The following is a 19,884-nucleotide window of genomic DNA, read 5'->3' as shown; positions in this document are numbered from 1 at the left end:
GAACCGGGGCGTCGGCGTACGCCTATGCGCCGGCGCGCGCCATTGCGCGCTGCTCAGCAAATACCTGTTGTTCCCGGGCATCGGCGCGGCGCTAGGGCGCGCGCGGGTTCGCGGCGCTTGGGCGCGCGCGCGTGTGCACGTGGGCGCGGACGGGCGTGCGCGCGTTCGCGATAGCGCCGGTTTGGCGCCAAGGTGCACTTAAAAACCCCCCTGTGCTTTGACACATTGCTGCTTCGTCTCAGCTTCGTGATTCTAGTATTTGTTATCTGATTGTTTGCTACCTATCTGACCCGGCTTGTTTGACCATCCGTCCTGCTCCAATCCGACCCGGCTTGTCTGACTATTCTTATGCTACCTGCCTGATACCGTTGCTGAACTCTGCCTGCCTACCGACTCTGCCTCCGCCTGCTGTACTTGCCTGCCTCATATCCTTGCTGACCCGGATCGTCTGACCCTGCTTGTTCCTGTTGTCCTTGCTGTTGCACCTCCAGCTTCAGCTCCAGAGACCTCTGCACATTCAAGTGTTCCAGTCTGCTGCTTCCAGTCTCACCTGATCTGCAGTCCAGCCATCCCTGCGGGATCTCTCACCTCGTCTGCATCAGAGACTCAGCTCAACAGGCACTCCTACCCCACTGCGCTCAGGAGACCACTGTCCCCATTCCAGTGGCTCCTGAACCAGCGTTGTATGAGAGGTCTTCTCCTACAAAGTCAGGCTCTCCTACCAGGTACCTAACACCGCCACACCATGCTGCACCTTGCTTACAAGCCAATGTTCATTTCAAATATCCAATCATGTGCACAAGTTTTTTCTTGAAATGATTGGAACACATGTCCACTGCAGCACATATCTTCCTTTAATAAATTAAGCCTAGCTTCACATCATTTTACCTCACTTTACCCCATGTCACTTTTAGTAAATCAGGCCCATAATATTAGGTTCTTCCCTAATTTTAGGCATGACAGGACTGGCGGAAATGTGGAAGGAAATGTGTTCTATTTTCAGCAGAGCAGAAGAGATAAAGAGAGACCTCAAGACACATGTTTACATAAGATTATAATCTGAGAAACACTGCTTTAGAACAAATCTTGTAAAATTGGATAGAAACCAATCAATATTTATTTCAGAAGAGGATGACTCCTGAGTTATATGTATATGGGGCACATCAGGCCTCATCAGTTCATCGTCACCTGTCTCTCCTAGGGTTTGGAACCATACAGGAAGTAAAGAGGGCAGGAGCGGCCGGTCCATCGGGGGCACAGGGGCGTTGCCCCTCTACAGGGCGCCAGATTCATAGCTTTTTATGAGTTTTTTTTATTTTTCAAGTGCATGATTAGAGCCTGAGGCTCTAATTGGCTTGAAAAAGGTTGGGCTCGGGGCGCAGAGCACTGCGCTCCGAACCCACCCACTTGTGACACTAGCAAATTATTATTTGCTATTGTCTTCCGGCTTCTCCTTCCAGCCAATCAGGACAGGAGGTGGATCGGGTTGGTTGGGAGGCGAAGCCGAGGAAGGAGTTAAGGGGTGAGTGCGGGGGGACCATCTCCATGAAGGGGGGGGGGCTGGGTGCAGGGGGGGACCATCACTGTGGAGGGGTGAGTGTGGGGGGCCGTCATCGTGGAGAAGCTGAGTGCAGGGGGACCGTCACCGTAGAGGGGCTGAGTGAGGGGTGACCATCACCGTGGAGAGGCTAAGTGCAGGTGGACCTGGGGGGGGTTTGTTTGTCCCCCCCAAAAAAAAAATTTTGCACCAGCCACCACTGAAAGAGGGATTATTTAAAAGGAAACATGAATAGCTACACCACAGATACAAATATTACTGTTCTTTGTAATTGTAGGAAAGTTGCAGAAGCAGCAAAAAGACAGATTGACCGTCTCTGGCACACAACCAATATTTACCTGCATTCGCCAATCCATGAATACGTTGAGAAGCTGACAAGTCGCATGCCTGAGAAACTAAAGGTATTAAACACTTATGCATAAGCAATGGCTATTTTTTTTAAATATCAGGTATATTCAAACTAGATTTCTGTTTTAAGTGGAGTAGCCCAGGCTGGCATATCCATCAGACCGTCCCTAATTTTAAATAGCCTTGTGGGGAGAGGTCCACTGCTCTCAATGCGGTTATAACAAGTGCTGAAATTGCTATTTGCATAGTGTACTTGTTTGTAGCCTAAATACTGAAATTTGCACTTAAAACTGTAATTTTGTAACTTAAAATGCCAGTAAAAACTTGGCTGTGTCAGTAAATTGGTTGGCAACACTACTCAGCAATATCTAATCCCAGCATTATGATTATGTAGATGCTGAGGGGTCGATTTACTAAAACTGGAGAGTGCAAAATCTGGTGTAGCTCTCAACAGAAACCAGTCAGCTTTCAGGTTTTTTTTTTTTTTTTTGTTAAAGCTTAATTGAACAAGCTGAAGTTAGAAGCTGATTGGCTACCATGCACAGCTGCACCATATTTTGCAATCTCCAGTTTTAGTAAATCAACCCCTACCCCAATATATGTATTTTTCTATTCACCCCACACTTAGCTATGTTGATGTTTCCCAGCACAAAGCAGGATTACTTGTGACAACATCAATCCTGCTGTGAAATTGCACAGGCACAGAATGCATTATTTAGATATATAACAAATCAACTGAAGCAGGTAACACCACAGTCACAACAAGCAGAACTTCCCATGTGTAATATTCTGCAGTGAATGAGAACAAAAACCATGAAAATGTAATCTCTATGTATACTGTCATATATTTTACCTCTACTACCCATATCTTTTGCCCCATATTGTAGCCCCTTATTATTGCTACTACAAATAGTCTGACACCAAGGGTTGGGATAAAACTGGACATTTACGGCCCCTTTATTAAAATAAAATAATTAACAGTATAAATCAAAACAAAGCATAAACTTTTTGGTTGCCGATCCTTGGAGGCACTACATATCCAACTCTTTGCCTTATATCTGCTTAACCATTTATGGTCCCTGTCGCATTGCACCGACTTGGGGACGAACCACCTTCAGCAGATAACCATAAACTCCCAGTTAACCACGTAACTGGCATTCACCATTATCCACGTAACTGGCATACCTCAGATGTGTCCCAAACCTTTAATTCCATAATTTTACTTCCAAATGCCTCCAAAGACCCAACCGCCTTCCAAGAGGATATAACAAAGTTCAGCTTCACTGCTTGCCCCTACTAACACAGGAGCGTGCTCTCTCCAATCCAAATTCCTGCACATGTGCACTCCTCTTGCCTGTGGCAGTAGCTCCTAACTCAGCACTGCTGTACTGGAGGAGACAGTAATGTGCAGGGAAATTTCGGCGAGACTTTGGGAGGTACGTAAATGTCCTGCACCTACAGCAGGGCCATTATTCAACTTTCAACAAAGCTGCACAATTTGTTTTCATCTACGGGCTCTCTTTACCAGCAAAGGCATTTGTTTGGGAAAGGTGAATTAATCCTTTAAAAGAAAAATACTTTTTGCCAAATTTTACATGGACAAGCATCTCACAAAATAATGTGCTGCATGCTTAGGGTGTGTCCGGGTTTCAGACTGCATGAAACCCAGACACATTTTTTCACACTGAACTGTGGCTAACTGTCCCAGGCAGGAGGAACCCTCTATTACCCCCCCCCCCCCAGTCAGTGGGATCTCTGCCCCCTCCACAGAGTCGGGCGATCTATTGATTCGCCACACAGTGCACTAATCAGAAATGGCCAGATTATCTGGCCCCCTCCCCCAAAGGAGGGAGTGAATACCTCCATCCACCTAATTCGTGTGGATAGAGGAATCAATTTTTTTCATTCAGTCCACAAATCATATGTATTGGAAGAGTTTTTTTTTTATTGTGCTGAGGTTTATGCATGTCTGTGAGAGTCTTACTTGTGGCACAGCATTCTAAGCATATTTTATGGGTACAAGAATGTTCAGGATTGGCTTGCAGAAAAGGTGGCAACCCTATGCATGCTGCAGTTCGTGTTCTGAATTTAAAAAGTAGGGGAGGAGTAACAATAGAACAATGTTTAATCACAAGATAAAAAAGTCAATGTATGTATAAATGTTTATGTGGATGCACGAAGATATACGTATTTTTATTTAAGTATTGCATGTATGTATTGTCCTTCACATGCAGATCGTGTTCCTAACTAACAGTGGTTCAGAGGCCAATGACGTGGCAATGTTTATGGCAAGACAATATACAGGAAACTTTGATATAATTAGTTTAAGGTAAGCTTGGGAAATATCTGGGCGCTGGCTGGCAATGTGACAAATGTGGACAATGCCTGAAAGCCTGTTGTGTCAGAGAGAGTTTGAAGATTGAACTGGACTCCAATGACCTCTTTATTATCAGTTGGTGTTCTTTTATTAATAAATCAATACTGACTCTGCTCTGCATACAACATGCTGTACCTCAAGGCTCCATTTTGGGCCAGAGACCTTCCACACCTACCTCCCAAAGCTAAGAAAATGTATATTTGTATTTGGGCCTTGGCCGACAAAGTGACAACTCTAGTCAATGCCCGATGGCCTGTTGTGTATTTGCAGACTAAACTGAACTCCAATGGGCTCTTTAGTATCAGTTGGTGTTATCTTAATAATATATCAAGATCATAGGGGTGGGCAGGGGGGGGGGGTGGCTAATCATAGCTCCCAACTGTCCCTGATTTGGAGGGACTGTCCCTGATTTGGAGCAATCTCCCTCTGTCCCTCATTCCTCCTCATTTGTCCCTCATTTTGGTCTGATCTATATAATTGTATATAAAATGCACTTTTTATCTTTCAAAAAGTGTTTCCCAGAGCTAAACCTTTCATCCAAATTCTAGATGTGTTGGGTTTATGCTGTTCAGGAGAGCAGGGATGATTTCTGGAGAAGGGGATTGCTTCAAGATACCAAACTAAGCTCAAATGCTTAGTATAGGTAATATCTATTTAACTGCTTGATTTGTGTTTTTTTCAGGTTTACAACCACTTTAAATTGCAGATCTAATATCTGTCCACTTCTCTACAGTACTGTCCATCAGTGGCGTCGCTAGGGGGTGGCTTCTGGAGCCATAGCCCTAAATCTGGGGCCCATTGCCCCGAGTCTCTTACTGGGTGCAGTGGTGCCATACTTCTGCCCAGGGCCAGACTGGCCTACCGGGATACTGGGAAATTTCCTGGTAGCCTTGCAAGGCCACCTGCCTTTGAGGGCAGTGGCTCCTGTAAACAATATGGCTGCGGACCCGGGTCAGCATGTCAACTGCGCATGCGCCGCCGCACAGGCAAGCCCATACACGTTCAGGCATTTTCGGACAGGCGGGCGCATGCGCAGTGACATAATGGCACTGGGCGGTGCCATTTTTAAATGTAAGGCAGCAGTGGCAATCTGAGGTCTCAGCAGTAGCACGCGCCTCTCATCACGGCCCAGTAAAACCCTTCCACAGCCTCTGACATCTGTACCATGTCCACAGCCTCTGTCCTGTACCATTTCCACAGCCTCTGTCCAACTATTAGTATAAAATCTGAAGTGAGATATATTCTGTAAATATTGTGTAATTTATATATACAGGGCTGGACTGGGATAAAAATTTGGCCCTGGACTTCATCCAGACCAGACCACACACACACACACACAGATACACACGCACAAATTGAGGAGGGATTGAATTGTGTGTGAATGGGATTTGGTCTGTCTGACCAAAATCAGAACAATAGCAAGCCACCTGGTACCAAACGGCATGGTGGACACACCCCTTATGGGTCCTTAACAGACAGACCAAAGCACGAGGTATATAAAAGGTATAAGTTTATTAAGAAATCACAGTAGTAAACATGAAGAAAAAGTGCATGATACATAAAAACAATATCTGATACCCAATGTGATACAATTGTATGAGCTGGTCACTGTCCTGGTACAGGGTGGACTAGTGGCGGTCAATACAGTAGAAAACACCTTACATGTTACGGACTTCTTCTGAGGTTTAGTTATTGGTTTAGATGGGTACAGATTTTCTACAATAAAGAGAATATACACATAGTACAATATTAAGTAATAGAGTAATAATGATCAATACTGTTTCAACTGAGAAACTATACATTGATTTGACATAGCATGTATTGTCAGAAAATTGATAAATTAGTAAGGCACTTCATACATAACTGATCTAAAGGGGATAGGATGATATAATCACTCATGGATACTAGGAAGAACACTCTCCAAGGAACATAAATCTCAGGGCCAAAATAGGGCAAAGCTTGCTTCGCTACGAGGACTGAAGCCAAGTGGAGCCAAATAGCTCCTGCTTAAACTGGGCCAATCTAACTGAATAAGAAAATATATAAGACAGTATGATAGTAGTGATCCATTCAAGATACACAAACAATAAATAGAACCCAAAATGGCCCTCCTAACAACTGACTTACAGCTGTAAAGTTAGGGTATGCTGCTGATAAATAAAGCTGGGGTATGAGCTGGTGTGGGAGGGCTGGTGGCCAATCACGATGTTAATCGTGGGAACTCCCACACACCGGGAGCCAAGCAAAGAAAGCCCAGACCCGAGCATTCGCAACAGGGAGAGAGGATATTACCATAGCTCCATGAGTGGAATAGAGAAACAGAGGGGACATAAATGCTAGACATGATGGCACAAAATGTACAGACATAACATGATAGCAATAATGGGAGATAAGAGCAGTGTGCTTATCATAAACAACATAGTAGTTAATACCAATTCAATAATAATAACAGGAGAAAATACTAATAAACAATACAGTTGGTCAGGTAGGTATTGATATACAGTAACTAATCCATGTATCATTAGGCCAAGTTGGAATGTGTAACTGCAGGGATATAATTTCCTGCATAGCCAACAATACTCTAGATAAGAGCAATTGTCTCAGACATTAAAATATGGAACATCATATATCAAACAATTGCTCTAGAGATCCAATTCGCAGATTCCAGATTCGAACCCTGGAAGATAGGGCCTAAAGTTAAAGGCCTCGTTAAGGCCAGGGGCTGCGGTGGCTTTCAAGACAAATATCCACTTGAATTCAGTCTGCAATAGCAGTTTGTTGTAGTCACCGCCCCGTGCACTGGGGCCAATCTGGTCTAATGCAAGAAATTTTATTTTTGGACATTTGTTTCCATGTATCAAGGCACTGTGCCTCCCCAACGGAAGAGATGGATCTTGTTTTTGAATACTGGCGACATGTTGATAGATGCGACGCCAGAATTCTAGTTTAGTCCCCTGCAGTGTGGCAGTCGGTGTAATTTTTAGGTTTGAAGTCTTCACCATTAGGTAGAATGATATTTTTACATGTGTCCATGTATTTACAGTATCCACAGTGACCACATGAAAATGTGGCGCAGTATTTCATGATGTTTTGCTTAAGCAGGCCATACACGGTCGAATTTCGAACTAATTTTCTTTTCAAAATCAGAATGTTCTTTTTTTTGTGATCCAATGGCGCCACCATTGATTTTCAAAATTCGGCCGACCAAGCCTTCAATTTCACCGCATGTTGCTACAGAAAAGAATATTTGTGGCCGGGAATCTTCTTTTCTCTCCGTAAATTTTCTTTTCTTATTACATTTCTCGCACGATTCTCCCATCATTGATTAGAAAATCATTCTTTTTTTCTAAAAATTTCCAACATGTCCGATTCCTCAAATTTGATTGCCGCACGAAAATCGGCTGTTGTTGCAGCCCACTAATGGTGCGAAATTCATACGGAAATTCTTTCATACGATTTTCGAAAGAAAATTCTTACGAAATTCGAACCGTGTATGGCCGGCATTAGTAATCATCTCACTGTGTACTAGTTTATCGCGGAGTGAGGGGACCCTTTTGAATGTAATCAGAGGGCATTCCTTTACCAGGGATACTAGAGTGGCATCAGTATGGAACAAGTGCCAGTGTTTTTGCAAGATAGCCTAAGTTGTTTGTGTTGGGAGGTGTATTTTGTAAGTACTTGAATTGGATTATCAGTCTCGGCCTGTTTGTGTGAAAAAAGTAAATCTGATCGTACTGTATTTTTTGCTTTATGGTAGGCCTTTTTGAGAACTGAGTTAGAGTACCCACGCGCTCGTAATCTTACACGCAATGTAGCAGCTTCTATTTCAAAGAGAGCGTCAGTTGAACAATTGTGTCTGGCGTGTATATATTGGCCATACGGAATGGAATTCAACAGCGGTTAATAATGAAAGCTGGAAGCTTCCAAGATGGTGTTCCCTGCTGTTGGTTTTCGGTATAAACTGTCCATCTGGATGTTTGCTGATGGTAAGATCTAAAAAAGTAATGAATTCCACACTATAATTCATGGTGAACTTTAAGTTAAATTGGTTATTGGAATTGATATAAAATTGAAATCCTCCCTTGTGGGGGCGGGCTCGTGCTGCTCACCGTCTCGCCGGGGGACACTGGGAGTTGCATTTCGGCAGACCTTGCCACACTGCTCCTCCCACCTACTGCGCCAGCTGATGGCCATCACGATTAACATCGTGATTGGCCACCAGCCCTCCCACACCAGCTCATATACCAGCTCCTCAGGTCTCTTGGCAGAGGCTGAAGGAACTTATGGGAACTTGCAGCACACTTCATCTACTCGGGTATATCGACTCTCAGGTATGTTATACTATTGTTACTTTATCAGCAGCATACTCTAACTTTACAGCTGTAAGTCAGTTGTTAGGAGGGCCATTTTGGGCTCTATTTATTGTTTGTGTATCTTGAATGGATCACTACTATCATACTGTTTTATAGTTTTATATATTTTCTTATTCAGTTAGATTGGCCCAGTTTAAGCAGGAGTTATTTGGCTCCACTTGGCTTGAGTCCTCGTAGTGAAGCAAGCTTTGCCCTATTTTGGCCCCCAGATTGATGTTCCTTGGAGAGTGTTCTTCCTAGTATCCATGAGTGATTATATCATCCTACCCCTTTAGATCAGTTATGTATGAAGTGCCTTACTAAGTAGAAATGAATAAATGGTGGTGTAGCGCTGTGTAAATGCTGATGCAATAAAAGTATGTGCAGTAGAAAGCTGCGCAAGTGTTATAGTGCCAAGTGGGGAATACCACAAATACACTTGCTAAAATGAATAGACAGTGGTAGTTGTAAGTGGAAGCTAAATATAAAACATATGATGAACATCCAACAAAAAAAAATGGCAAACAAGTGAAACAAAGTGGCAGAGTGAAATGTATCTTTTTTGTCTGCTGTAATAAATACATTTAAATGGGATTATGCTATGGGCACCTCTCTTTCCTATTTTTAACTCCTGCTTTCGAGTATATTAGTGAAGGAAGCTACATTTACCACCAAGAGGGATCCTCTGAAGACCACTGCCTGTGATCTATTCATGCTGTAACGTTACGGTGAGGGGCTTGCACACACATAGGTGCTATCACAGAGGATTGGCCAGGCACTGCTTTCTCTTGTTTCACGGTGGAGGGATCTACTATCCTTTTAAAAAAATAATATATATATATATATTTTTTTTTTTTTTTTTTTTTGAGACCACATTTTTTAATTGTCGGAGTGTTTCAATCTTGCTTGGATTGCACTTATATATTGTATATTTAGTTGTGCACATTGGACTTTTGCCACTTTGTTTCACTTGTTTACCATTTTATTTGTTGGATGTTCATCATATGTTTTGTATTGAGCTTCCACTTACAACTACCACCGTCTATTCATTTTAGCAAGTGTATTTGTGGTATTCCTCACTTGGCACTATAACACTTACACAGCTTTCTACTGCACATACCTTTATTGCATCAGCATTTACACAGCGCTACACCACCATTTATTCATTTCACCCCACTTTTCCTGTTAAGGATCAGTTTACCAGGTGCTTGCTGCAGTGTACCCCTAGTTCTTAATTTGACAGCATGGGAGTGACTTACCTATTCTACTCCTTACTATGTAAGTAATTCATCCATTTTCTGACAACACATGCTATGTCAAATCAGTGTATAGTTTCTCAGTTGAAACAGTATTGATCTTTATTACAATATATTAATACTGTACTTTGTGTATATTCTCTTTATTGTAGAAAATCTGTACCCATCTGAACCAATAACTAAACCTCAGAAGGACTTGTAGTCCATAACATGTAAGGTGTTATATACTGTATTGACCGCCACTAGTCCACCCTGCACCAGGACAGTGACCAGCTCATACAATTGTATCACATTGGGTATCAGATATTGTTTTTATGTATCATGCACTTTATACATTTTTTTTACTGTGAATAAATGTATACCTTTTATATACCTTGTGCTTTGGTCTGTCTATTAAAGACCCCTATGGGGTGTGTCCACCATGCCGTTTGGTACCAGGTGGCTTGCTATTGTTCTCACACACACATGTATATTATATACATGTGTATGCCTGCCCAAGCGTATGACTTTCTTTACATCGCTGCTATGGGCTCTAGCCCCAGATCTTTTGTAGACCTAGCAACGCCCTGCTGTCCATATTCCCTGCTGTCCTCTTATGTGCCTCTTGTGTTCTCTCCACAATAAATTGCCAGGATTGTTTTCATGAGCAAGAAATAAAAATGATTGTATTTAGTGGTCATTTCCACTATCATTTCCCCTCCTTAGACCAGCCTTTCCCCTCTCGTTGCCATTTCTGAGCAAAGTGACAGGTTTTCTTGACACTAGCCGTTGCAAAATGCTTTTGTTTTTGTTTTTATCTATTTGTTATTTCACAGAAGTGGCTATCATGGGGCCAATCCATACGCACTAGGATTAACAGCGCACTCTAGTTACAAGCCTGGAGTGGCCAATGGATTTGGTTGTCACACGGTAAGATTTGATACTCAAGTTTGGATGTGTAGTTTATTCAAGTTCAGAGTCCATCCCAATTTATGACCATGCAGATTTGGGCTCAGGAAATCGCATATCGCTACAATGCATTCAGTGGGTGCAGCTGTGATGGGGCCAACAATAACTACAGCTTAGCTGTGGTAGCTCTATATCCACGTTACATCCACATTTCTAGCATATTCTATTTGCTCGTTGAGCCTGTAGGCTTAGGAGGCCTTTTAAGTATCTTCACAGTTTCTTTCATCTATAATGTGCTCAATGTTCCTGCTAAACTACATGTGAATGCAAATCTTTTTTTTTTGGTAAAAATTGGATAGAGTAGTGAGGGGTTAGAACTTATTGCCACTGGAGATGAGAACAGAAACAGTATATATTCACCAACAGTTACTTCTTTCAGATAGATGTACAACCCTTTTTAGAGCAGTAATGTTTAAACAACTTGGCAGACTAAAGCTGAACCAATTCCCCCATCCACACATTCAAGCTGGATGCAGGAATCCTTCCTGCTGTATCATTGTATTCTGACAGCGGGACTCCTCCATTGCCCGAATACATTGATCAGGGCTGCAGTCACTTGGCTGACTGCACTGATTGAAACAAAATTTTCCGACAAGCTTGTGCATGAGAAGTCAATCTAATGATTGACTTCTCATGAGTAGGAATGGCCATAGATAGATCAAAATTAGTCTGGTCCCTGCTGAACCATCCATCTACGGTCATCTTAACACTTCTGGTAACAGTACAAAAACTTGAGCTATAGCAATATTTTCTATATCTATAGCCAAAAAATGTGAAAAGAAATTACAATTTCATAAGTACAAGTACATTGATTTATTGATTTATTGTTATAATTAAGAAAAGGCTTTTTTTCCCAGTTTTGCACTTTTTTACAACACTTAAACAAACAACAATAAACGAATAATAAAGATAAAAAATAAAAACAATAGCAGTAAAATAATAGCTAAGGAGAGAATAGTAGGAAGGAGTTATTTAGTGCTGATTTGGGTTAACTAAAGGTTAAGGGTTAACCACTTGGTGGAAAGTTTTACCCCCTTTAAGATCAGGGCATTTTCTGCTATTCAGCACTGCGTTACTTTAAAGCGGAGTTCCAGCCGTTTCTGTGTTTATTAGCTACCAAAAGTATAGCTGCTGACTTTTAATAAACACACACTCACCTGTCCCACGATCCAGCGATGTGGCCACCCCAACCCTCAATTCTCTCTCTTGCCTCTCCACTGCATCACAAGTTTGGGCACCTGGCTGTGACAGCTTACGGCTTCACAGCCGAGTACGCACTGCACATGCGCGAGTTGCGCTGCGCCTCCTCAATGGCCAGGCAATCTTCTGTGACGTGTCCCAGAATATTGCAGAGAGGGGGAGGGAGAGGAGAACTTGCGCTCGAATCGCCTAGGCGGCTCAAGCAGAAGTGGGAGCAGGTACCTGTCAAAACGAGGCACTCACTCCCCCCCCCCCCCCAAAAAAAATGACATGCCAAACATAGCATAGAAGGGGGGGGGTCCTTAAAGCTGAACGTCCACTTTTGGGTGGAACTCCGCTTAAAACTGGCATTTGCTTGGTCATGCAACACTGTACACAAATGAAATTTATATAATTGTTTCACACAAATTGAACTTTCTTTTGATGGTATTTGATCACCACTGTTTTTTTTTTTTTTTTTGCTACTATAGATGAATTTTAAAAATACTGAAAACGTTGACACGTTTCTTAATCTTCTTAATCTTTCTTCATACATTTAGGCCGAAATGTATTCTGCTACATTTCTTTGGTAAAATAATAACCCAAATCAGTGTATATTATTTAGTCTGTGTGAAAGCTATAGTGTCTACAAACTATGACATACAGTGATGGGCAAAAATATTGGCACCCTTGCCAATATTTTTTTATAAATCCCAAATTATTTTTGAATTAGAAATATAATTTATTACACCATTTAACGTTTGCTGCCCTCTTCCTTTTATTATTATTTTGCATTATTTTTTGCATTATGTTTTACTATTGTGATGACTTACATTTTTTATGATCCTTATTGTAGACGATGTGTCCGGATGTATTTCGGGGTATATGGGGTGGAAGTCATTGCAGAGACTCCCCAGTGCAGACCACACGAACCTGTTCATGTTCTCCTGGTAAAAGCTGATTCATCATTGTTTGTTTGTTTTGTTTTTTTTTTATCTATTAAAGGTATACCTGTATATACACATAGGAGGTGGATTCAGCATTTCTCTGGATGCTAGTCATAGAGTGGCTCTATAGGGTAAACTCTTGTGTGTGGGTGTTAAAATGTCTCTGTCCTCAGAATTTGAATAATGAATTTTATGAGCAAATAGGGCCCATGTCTGCCTATCCATTACAGGCACATGCATTTTGCATGTGTTACCACAACATATTATGTCATAGTGTCATTCCTTTTAAATAGCACGTCAATCTACCAGAACATAACTCCCTAGAAAATTTTGTGCATGCACTGTACAATACACCTGGTCTGCTGGTATACTTTTATAAAGTCTGATGTGCAGACAGGTGGTTGCCCTTAGCTGAGAATGCCCCTCCTCCCCTCCTCCAGATGATGGAAAAAAATGCCCATGAAGACTCCTGGGGTGTATGATATCACTTTGGCCTAGGCCAGAAACCAGGAAGCAACTGAAAAAATGTAAAAACAATAAGTTTAAAACAAGTACTTTTCTATCTACTTACCAGTGGTGGCCCGTCCATAGGGGGCGCACGGGCTCCGCCACGCCCCCCCCCCCCCCACATCCATGCGTCTACTCTAATAGGCTTCAAAAAAGGGTGACAATTAATGAATATTTGCTATTGTAAAACTGATTCTCCTCCTGGCCAATCAAGAAGCGGGTCCTGAGACCCATCACCTGATTGACTGAAAGGAAATCCGATTGGATTGGCCGCCAGGAGGAGGGAGGAGGAGACGCAGGGGAAGCGAGGAAGCAGCCACACGCAGCCCAGAGAGGAGCCGCCGCCGTCCAGAGCGCTGTCCACGAGATGGGGTAAGTGTGGGGCCCCCCGACTATTTACTGAGTGCAGCCCCCCCCCCATAAAAGAAAAACACCAGCCACCACTGCTATTTACTAAGGTTAGCAGAATAAGGCTTAAAAATAATTATTGTTGATTGAGAGAGGAGTAAAGTCCCACTTTAAGATCAGCTTAAACAGAAATGAAATGTATTATAACAAAATCAAAATCAATAAAAGAAAGATAAAACAAAATCATAGATTAGTCACATTAGCTGAGCGCATTGATAGCACTATCACAATTCCCATGTGAATGAACCATGCGATGTACCAGCCATGTGAGATGCAAGCATGGGTGCTCCACTGCTGGCATCTCAAAGCAACAAACCGCCCATCTAACAAACGCGATGACGTGGCTAAGTCCCAACCTACATATTTCATCTCCTCTGACTTTGTCTTGGTCAAAGAGATGTAGATATAGACCATAATATTCATCTCTCCAGTGCCCAAACACTTGTTTAGTTTTGGTAGGTGATCCATGTAACAACTGATCTGTCATCTGCAGAATGCCACCTTTTACAATAAACCCAGAGCCGACTGCAATGGCTGTATGGAGAGCGGTTGGAATTATTTTAGGGATTACTTTATGAAGCTTTATTTGAACTGTGTTTCCCCCAATCTGAGGTTATATGGAATGTGGTTCAATGTTTCTTTTATGATCAATTAAAGGCAGTCTCATCACCTCTGTTTTCTCAGGTTCCTGTGACGCCAAAGACAAGTATATTGAGCAGCTTATAGAAACTTTGGATACCAGCGCTGCAAAGAAAGTGGCTGCATTCATCGCTGAACCCATGATGGTAAGTCAACAGCATTATTTAGAATACAAGATTCTGCCTATTACTACTTTTCACCTAAGAGAGCAATGTCCTAAGAACACCACAACGATATTGAGATATTGGAGGTTATAGTGTGTCCTGTTCTCCAGAACAAACTGAGGTTTTTTAAACCTTACACCCACATCTATACACCACGGATAAAGGAGTACTGTATAATTTTTATTTTACACATTTGGTCAAATGATCACACTGCATGTAATCAATAAAACGCATAAAATGAACACCATGTTCCTGTCTTTAAACATCACTTATTAGTAACCTAAGGATAATGACAAAGTAGATCCATTATTTTTCCACTTCCTGTATTAGGGTGACAATGTGTGTTCTGTAGTGAGATCAAGCAGCAGTGTTGTCACCATGTGAAAACTGGATGAAAAATACCGCTTTTGAAGCAATCATATGATAATCTGATAGTTAGTGCACAGCTTTCATCCGAAATTATTCGAAGGGACAAACACAAATATTTTTCTCGTACGATATTAGATTGTACGATTTTCATTTAATCAGTACAGTTTTAGTCCGAAAATACAATACAAATGTAATACAATACATTACATCACTTCCGAATTTTTATTCTATCGTATCATCAGTGCCCATCTGTGCAGCTTATCAGTGCAGACTCATCAGTGCAGCCTATCTGTGCCCATAAGTGCAGCAGGGATCGTTAGTACAGAAGGCATCATTAGGAGAGCCAATGACACAGACTGGGGATCTCCAGCTGTGAGATCTTGTAGGTGAAACTCCGGCCGCTGTAAAGTCCTGCCTCCTGGACCTGCTCCTGTGATAGACAGCACACTAGTCCAATGCCGGTCCAGGAGGTGGGACTTTACAGCGGCCAGAGTTTCACCTACAAGATCTGTCACAGCAGGAGATCCCTGCTCTGTATCATTAGCCCGGCTCTCCTAACGATCTCCATGAAGCAGTGACAGGTGGATGGCTGGCAGGCAGCCGGCAGGCGGGGGGTGTGGGGGCGGTGATATGGAGTGCTGGCAGGAAGCAGGGGAGGAGGAGACCCCTCCGGCCTCCGCTGACTATAGAAAGCGGAGATGGAAGTACATCCCTGCTTGGTGTAGATAGGACTACAAATGGGAAGTGCCAAGACCGGTGGCTGAGGGTACAGGAGGAATAGGTGCCACCAGTCTTACAAACAGGAAATCACTGGTGGGGATTAATGGTTTTTCTTCAAAATCATCATGCTATTACACGCCAACTACTGAGCTCAGAAGAAGATGGATGCCATAGTTGGTGAAGGTAGGAGATCAGCAACAAGGACATAGAAAAAAGTTTTTGCCCGGAGTACTCCTTTAACCGCTTGCCGGCTGTCATATGATGGCCAGGCGGCGTGGCTCTCGTTCTGGGCGGGCGTCATATGACGTCCGTCCATTTAAACAGGAAATGCGCGCGATCGTGTGTGTGCATCCCTGTACCTTTGGTGGCGGAGTGTCACGGAGACACTGCCTGGCACGGCCGATCACAGGTGGTACCGCGCCACTTTGCACGCGTGCACGTCGCTGGCAGCGCGTTCCCGGGAACACTGCTCATCACCGACGCTGGGAAACAGCCATTGGCCGGCGGCTGTTTACCACGTAATCGGCTGTGATCCTTTCACCGCCAATCACTAAATGTCAACAAACCGCGGTAACGAGATGTTTTACCAGGTTCTCCTTCTCACACACCGATCGTGTGTGAGAAGGAGATTGCGGTAACATCTCGCTACCACTTACAGTGTACACCAACACACACTGATTGCCCCCCAATAAAGAGGACCTGTCACCACCCATCAAAGTACCTGTCACAGTTCATCTGAGTAGCTGAGTACCTGTCACAGTTCATATGAGTACCGAGTACCTGTCACCGCGATTCAGAGTATCCGAATACCAGTCACCAGGCCATCAGAGTATCCGAGTACCTGTCACCAGCCCATCAGAGTACCCGAGTACCGGTCACAAGGCCATCAGAGTACCTGAGTACCTGTCACCAGCCCATCAGTGTAACCGAGTACCTGTGACCAGCCCATCAGAGTAACCGAGTACCTGTCACCAGCCCATCAGAGTACCCAAGTACCTGTCTGCAGCTCATCAAGTTACCCGAGTACCTGTCTCCAGCCCATCAGAGTACCTGAGTACCTGTCTGCAGCCCATCAGAGTACCCATGTACCAATTTGCGGCCCATGCCTCATAGAATATACGTTGGGGTGTTTGCTTTCCAAAATGGGGTCATTTTGTGAGTAATTCCAATAGGCTGGTGCTCAAGGACCTTCAAAAGTGTGATAGGCAAGAATGAAATGAGATGTGTAATTTATGCTCCTAGAACGCCTGAAGGTACTACTTCAATGTTGGGCTTCTGCATGTCACCAGGCTGTGTAAAAGTCTCACACATGTGGTATAACCATACTCGGGAAGAGTAGCAGAATGTATTTTGGGGTGTAATTTTTGCTATATACATGCTATGTGTTAGAAATATCTTATTAAATTAAATTGACAACTTTGTGTAAAAAAAAAAATGCGTTTTCATTTTTTTTCCATATTTTCCAAAAACTTCTGGAAAAAAATTAACCGTTCAAAAGACTCATTATGCCTAATAGATTATACATTGGGGTGTTTGCTTTCCAAAATGGGGTCATTTTGTGGACAATTCCATTGTCCTAGTGCTCCAGGGCCTTCAAAAGTGTAATAGGTGGTTGAGAAATGAGATGTGTAATTTATGCTCGTAGAACGCTTGAAGGTGCTACTTCAATGTTGGTCCTTTGTATGGGCCAGGCTGTGTAAAAGTCTCACACATGTGGTATCGCCATACTCAGGAAGAGTAGCAGAATGTGAGAAATAACCTGATAATATAACAATTTTGTAAAAAAAAAAAAAAAAAATCTTCATTTTGCAAAGAATTGTGGGAAAAAAAATTACAATTTAAAAAAACTTACTATGCTACTTACATAATACCTTGGAATGTCTACTTTATAAAAAGGGGTCATTTGGGGGGTATTTGTTCTTTCCTAACTTGTTAGTGTCTCAAGAAATGAGATTCACCTGATGTACTGAAGGCTTGATCAGATGTGATCAATTTTCAGTGATTGGCACCATAGTTTGTAGACTCTATAACTTTTACAAAGACCAAATAATAAACACTAATTTGAGTTATTTTTACCAAAGATATGTAGCAGTATAAATTTTGGCCAAAATTTATGAAGAAAAATTACTAATTAGCAAAATTTTATGATAGAAACAAAGAAAAAGGCATTTTTTTCACAAAATTTACGGTCTTTTTGTATTTATAGCACAAAAAATAAAAAACCTACTAGTGATTAAATACCACCAAAAGAAAGCTCTATTTGTGTGAAAAAAAGGACACAAGTTTCATATGGATACAGTGTTGCATGACTGAGTAATTGTCATTCAAACTATGAGAGCGCTGAAAGCTGAAAATTGGTCTGGGCACTGTATTGAGGTGGTTAATGGCAATGGGGAACATTACTTGTGGCCTTGTACAACACCATATTGTAAAGAATATTTAAACCCACAGACAAAAATATAATATTGCAGCTTACCTATCCTTTGATGCAGTGGCTGCATTTGTTTTCTTTTTTTCAGGCTAGGAACATTTTCAGATACAGAAAATACTTGTTGATCTTGCCACGAATGCAGTTTCCTTGTCACTTCCTATAAGCTTAACAGAAAGCACAGATCACGTTATCTTACTACAGTAAAAGCTTGGATTGCGAGTAACATGATCTGCGAGTGTTATGCAAGACAAGCAAAATTTTTATATAAATTTGGACTTGATAAATGAGCGATGTCTTGATATACAAGTAGCGTCATGTCACAACTGAGTATAAAAGAGAAGAGAGGCGTCCCTAAGGCTCGGTTCACACTAGGACGACTTGTCAGGCGACCTAGGTCGCCTGACAAGTAGCGTCTCGTTCAGTACAATGGAACCGTTCTAATCAGAGCGATGCAAGTCGCTCCGACTTAGAAAAAGGTTCCTGTACGACTTTGGGGGCGACTTGGGGCGACTTGCATAGGCTTCTATACAGAAGTCGTTTTGCAAGTCGCCCGGGCAGTCGTGTGCAGGTCGCATCGGTGAGGCGACCTGCAAGTCGTGCCGCCTCTGGTGTGAACCGAGGCTCAGTGTAGCAATATGATTACATTTAATGAAGGTACAACATTTAGCACCTCACATGGTGGATGATTAAAAGAGGCACATCTAAGTATGCAGGCATCCGGGGTAAAGCTGTCCACATAGACCATCCTCTGCAACACCATCAACATCATCCCTTCCACGCTGCGCTCCATGAGCGGTTCAAGCCTCGCTTTCAGATCGCTCTACTGCAGGGTAGTCTTTATGATCACGATTGCAGACTGACAGCAGTAAGAGCCGGCGGTATGGTGGACAGCTTTACCCTGCATACTTAGATGTGCCCATTTTAATCATCAACCATGTGAGTTGCTAAATGTTGTACCTTCATTAAATGTAACCATATTGCTACACTTAGAGGCACCTCTCTTCTTTTTTATACTCTGTAGCTCCTGCTGGATTTTGCTTCTAATCCCCTTGTGGAGGCTTCCATTTGTGGATGGATATTTTATGGTTACACAACCTGGTCACATTAGTATTTTTTTTATATGGACTATAAACTGAAGGACTTATGAATAAATGCTTGTGGAACAAATCATCTGAGTTTTCATTATTTGTTATGGGGAAATTCGCTTTGATATACAAGTACTTTGGATTACAAGCATGTTAGCGGAACGAATTTTGTTCGCAATCCCAGGTGTATAATGGAAATAAACAAAGGCAGGACATATTAGTAGTCCAGTCTGTGTGAAAACCATGGCTCATCCATAGATACAGTGGAGGAGTGAGTGTAGCTACCCTAGTGTTATTTAACGGGATTACCAGGCAAAAATAAAGGAAACAAAAATTTGGAAAAATTTAAACTAATGCAGCCACCACACATAAGAACATGTATGCTGCAATATATTACATTTTTATATAGATACACTTAAATCAAGGTATTTTTTTTCTATATTGCATTGCTGCATATAACAATACACATACAAAGTGTCTGAATTTGTTTTGCAGGGCGTTGGAGGAGTCATTCAGTATCCCAAAAATTTTTTAAAGGAGGCCTATGAAATTATACGTGGGAAAGGAGGCGTGTGCATCGCAGATGAAGTAAGTGA

The 19,884-nt window shown here is 42.3% G+C and overlaps 1 protein-coding gene across 4 annotated transcripts in view; it reads left to right on the top strand.

Annotated features, from left to right (window-relative positions):
• The window catches only part of AGXT2 (alanine--glyoxylate aminotransferase 2), a 157,901-nt gene that overhangs the window by 123,172 nt on the left and 14,845 nt on the right, over positions 1 to 19,884 (top strand). For all 4 annotated transcript variants that reach the window (XM_073621037.1, XM_073621031.1, XM_073621010.1 and 1 more), the window contains 6 exons: positions 1,836 to 1,959; positions 4,141 to 4,235; positions 10,707 to 10,800; positions 12,875 to 12,968; positions 14,565 to 14,665; positions 19,784 to 19,876. In XM_073621037.1, coding sequence (XP_073477138.1) covers positions 1,836 to 1,959; positions 4,141 to 4,235; positions 10,707 to 10,800; positions 12,875 to 12,968; positions 14,565 to 14,665; positions 19,784 to 19,876 — 601 coding nt within the window. The remainder of the gene's footprint in view (positions 1 to 1,835; positions 1,960 to 4,140; positions 4,236 to 10,706; positions 10,801 to 12,874; positions 12,969 to 14,564; positions 14,666 to 19,783; positions 19,877 to 19,884) is intronic.

Source organism: Aquarana catesbeiana, linkage group LG01 (genome assembly GCF_042186555.1).
Source record: "Aquarana catesbeiana isolate 2022-GZ linkage group LG01, ASM4218655v1, whole genome shotgun sequence".
NCBI lineage: Eukaryota > Metazoa > Chordata > Amphibia > Anura > Ranidae > Aquarana > Aquarana catesbeiana.
Note: the sequence above shows the minus strand (reverse complement) of the source record. Positions and strands in the feature narration are given on the sequence as shown.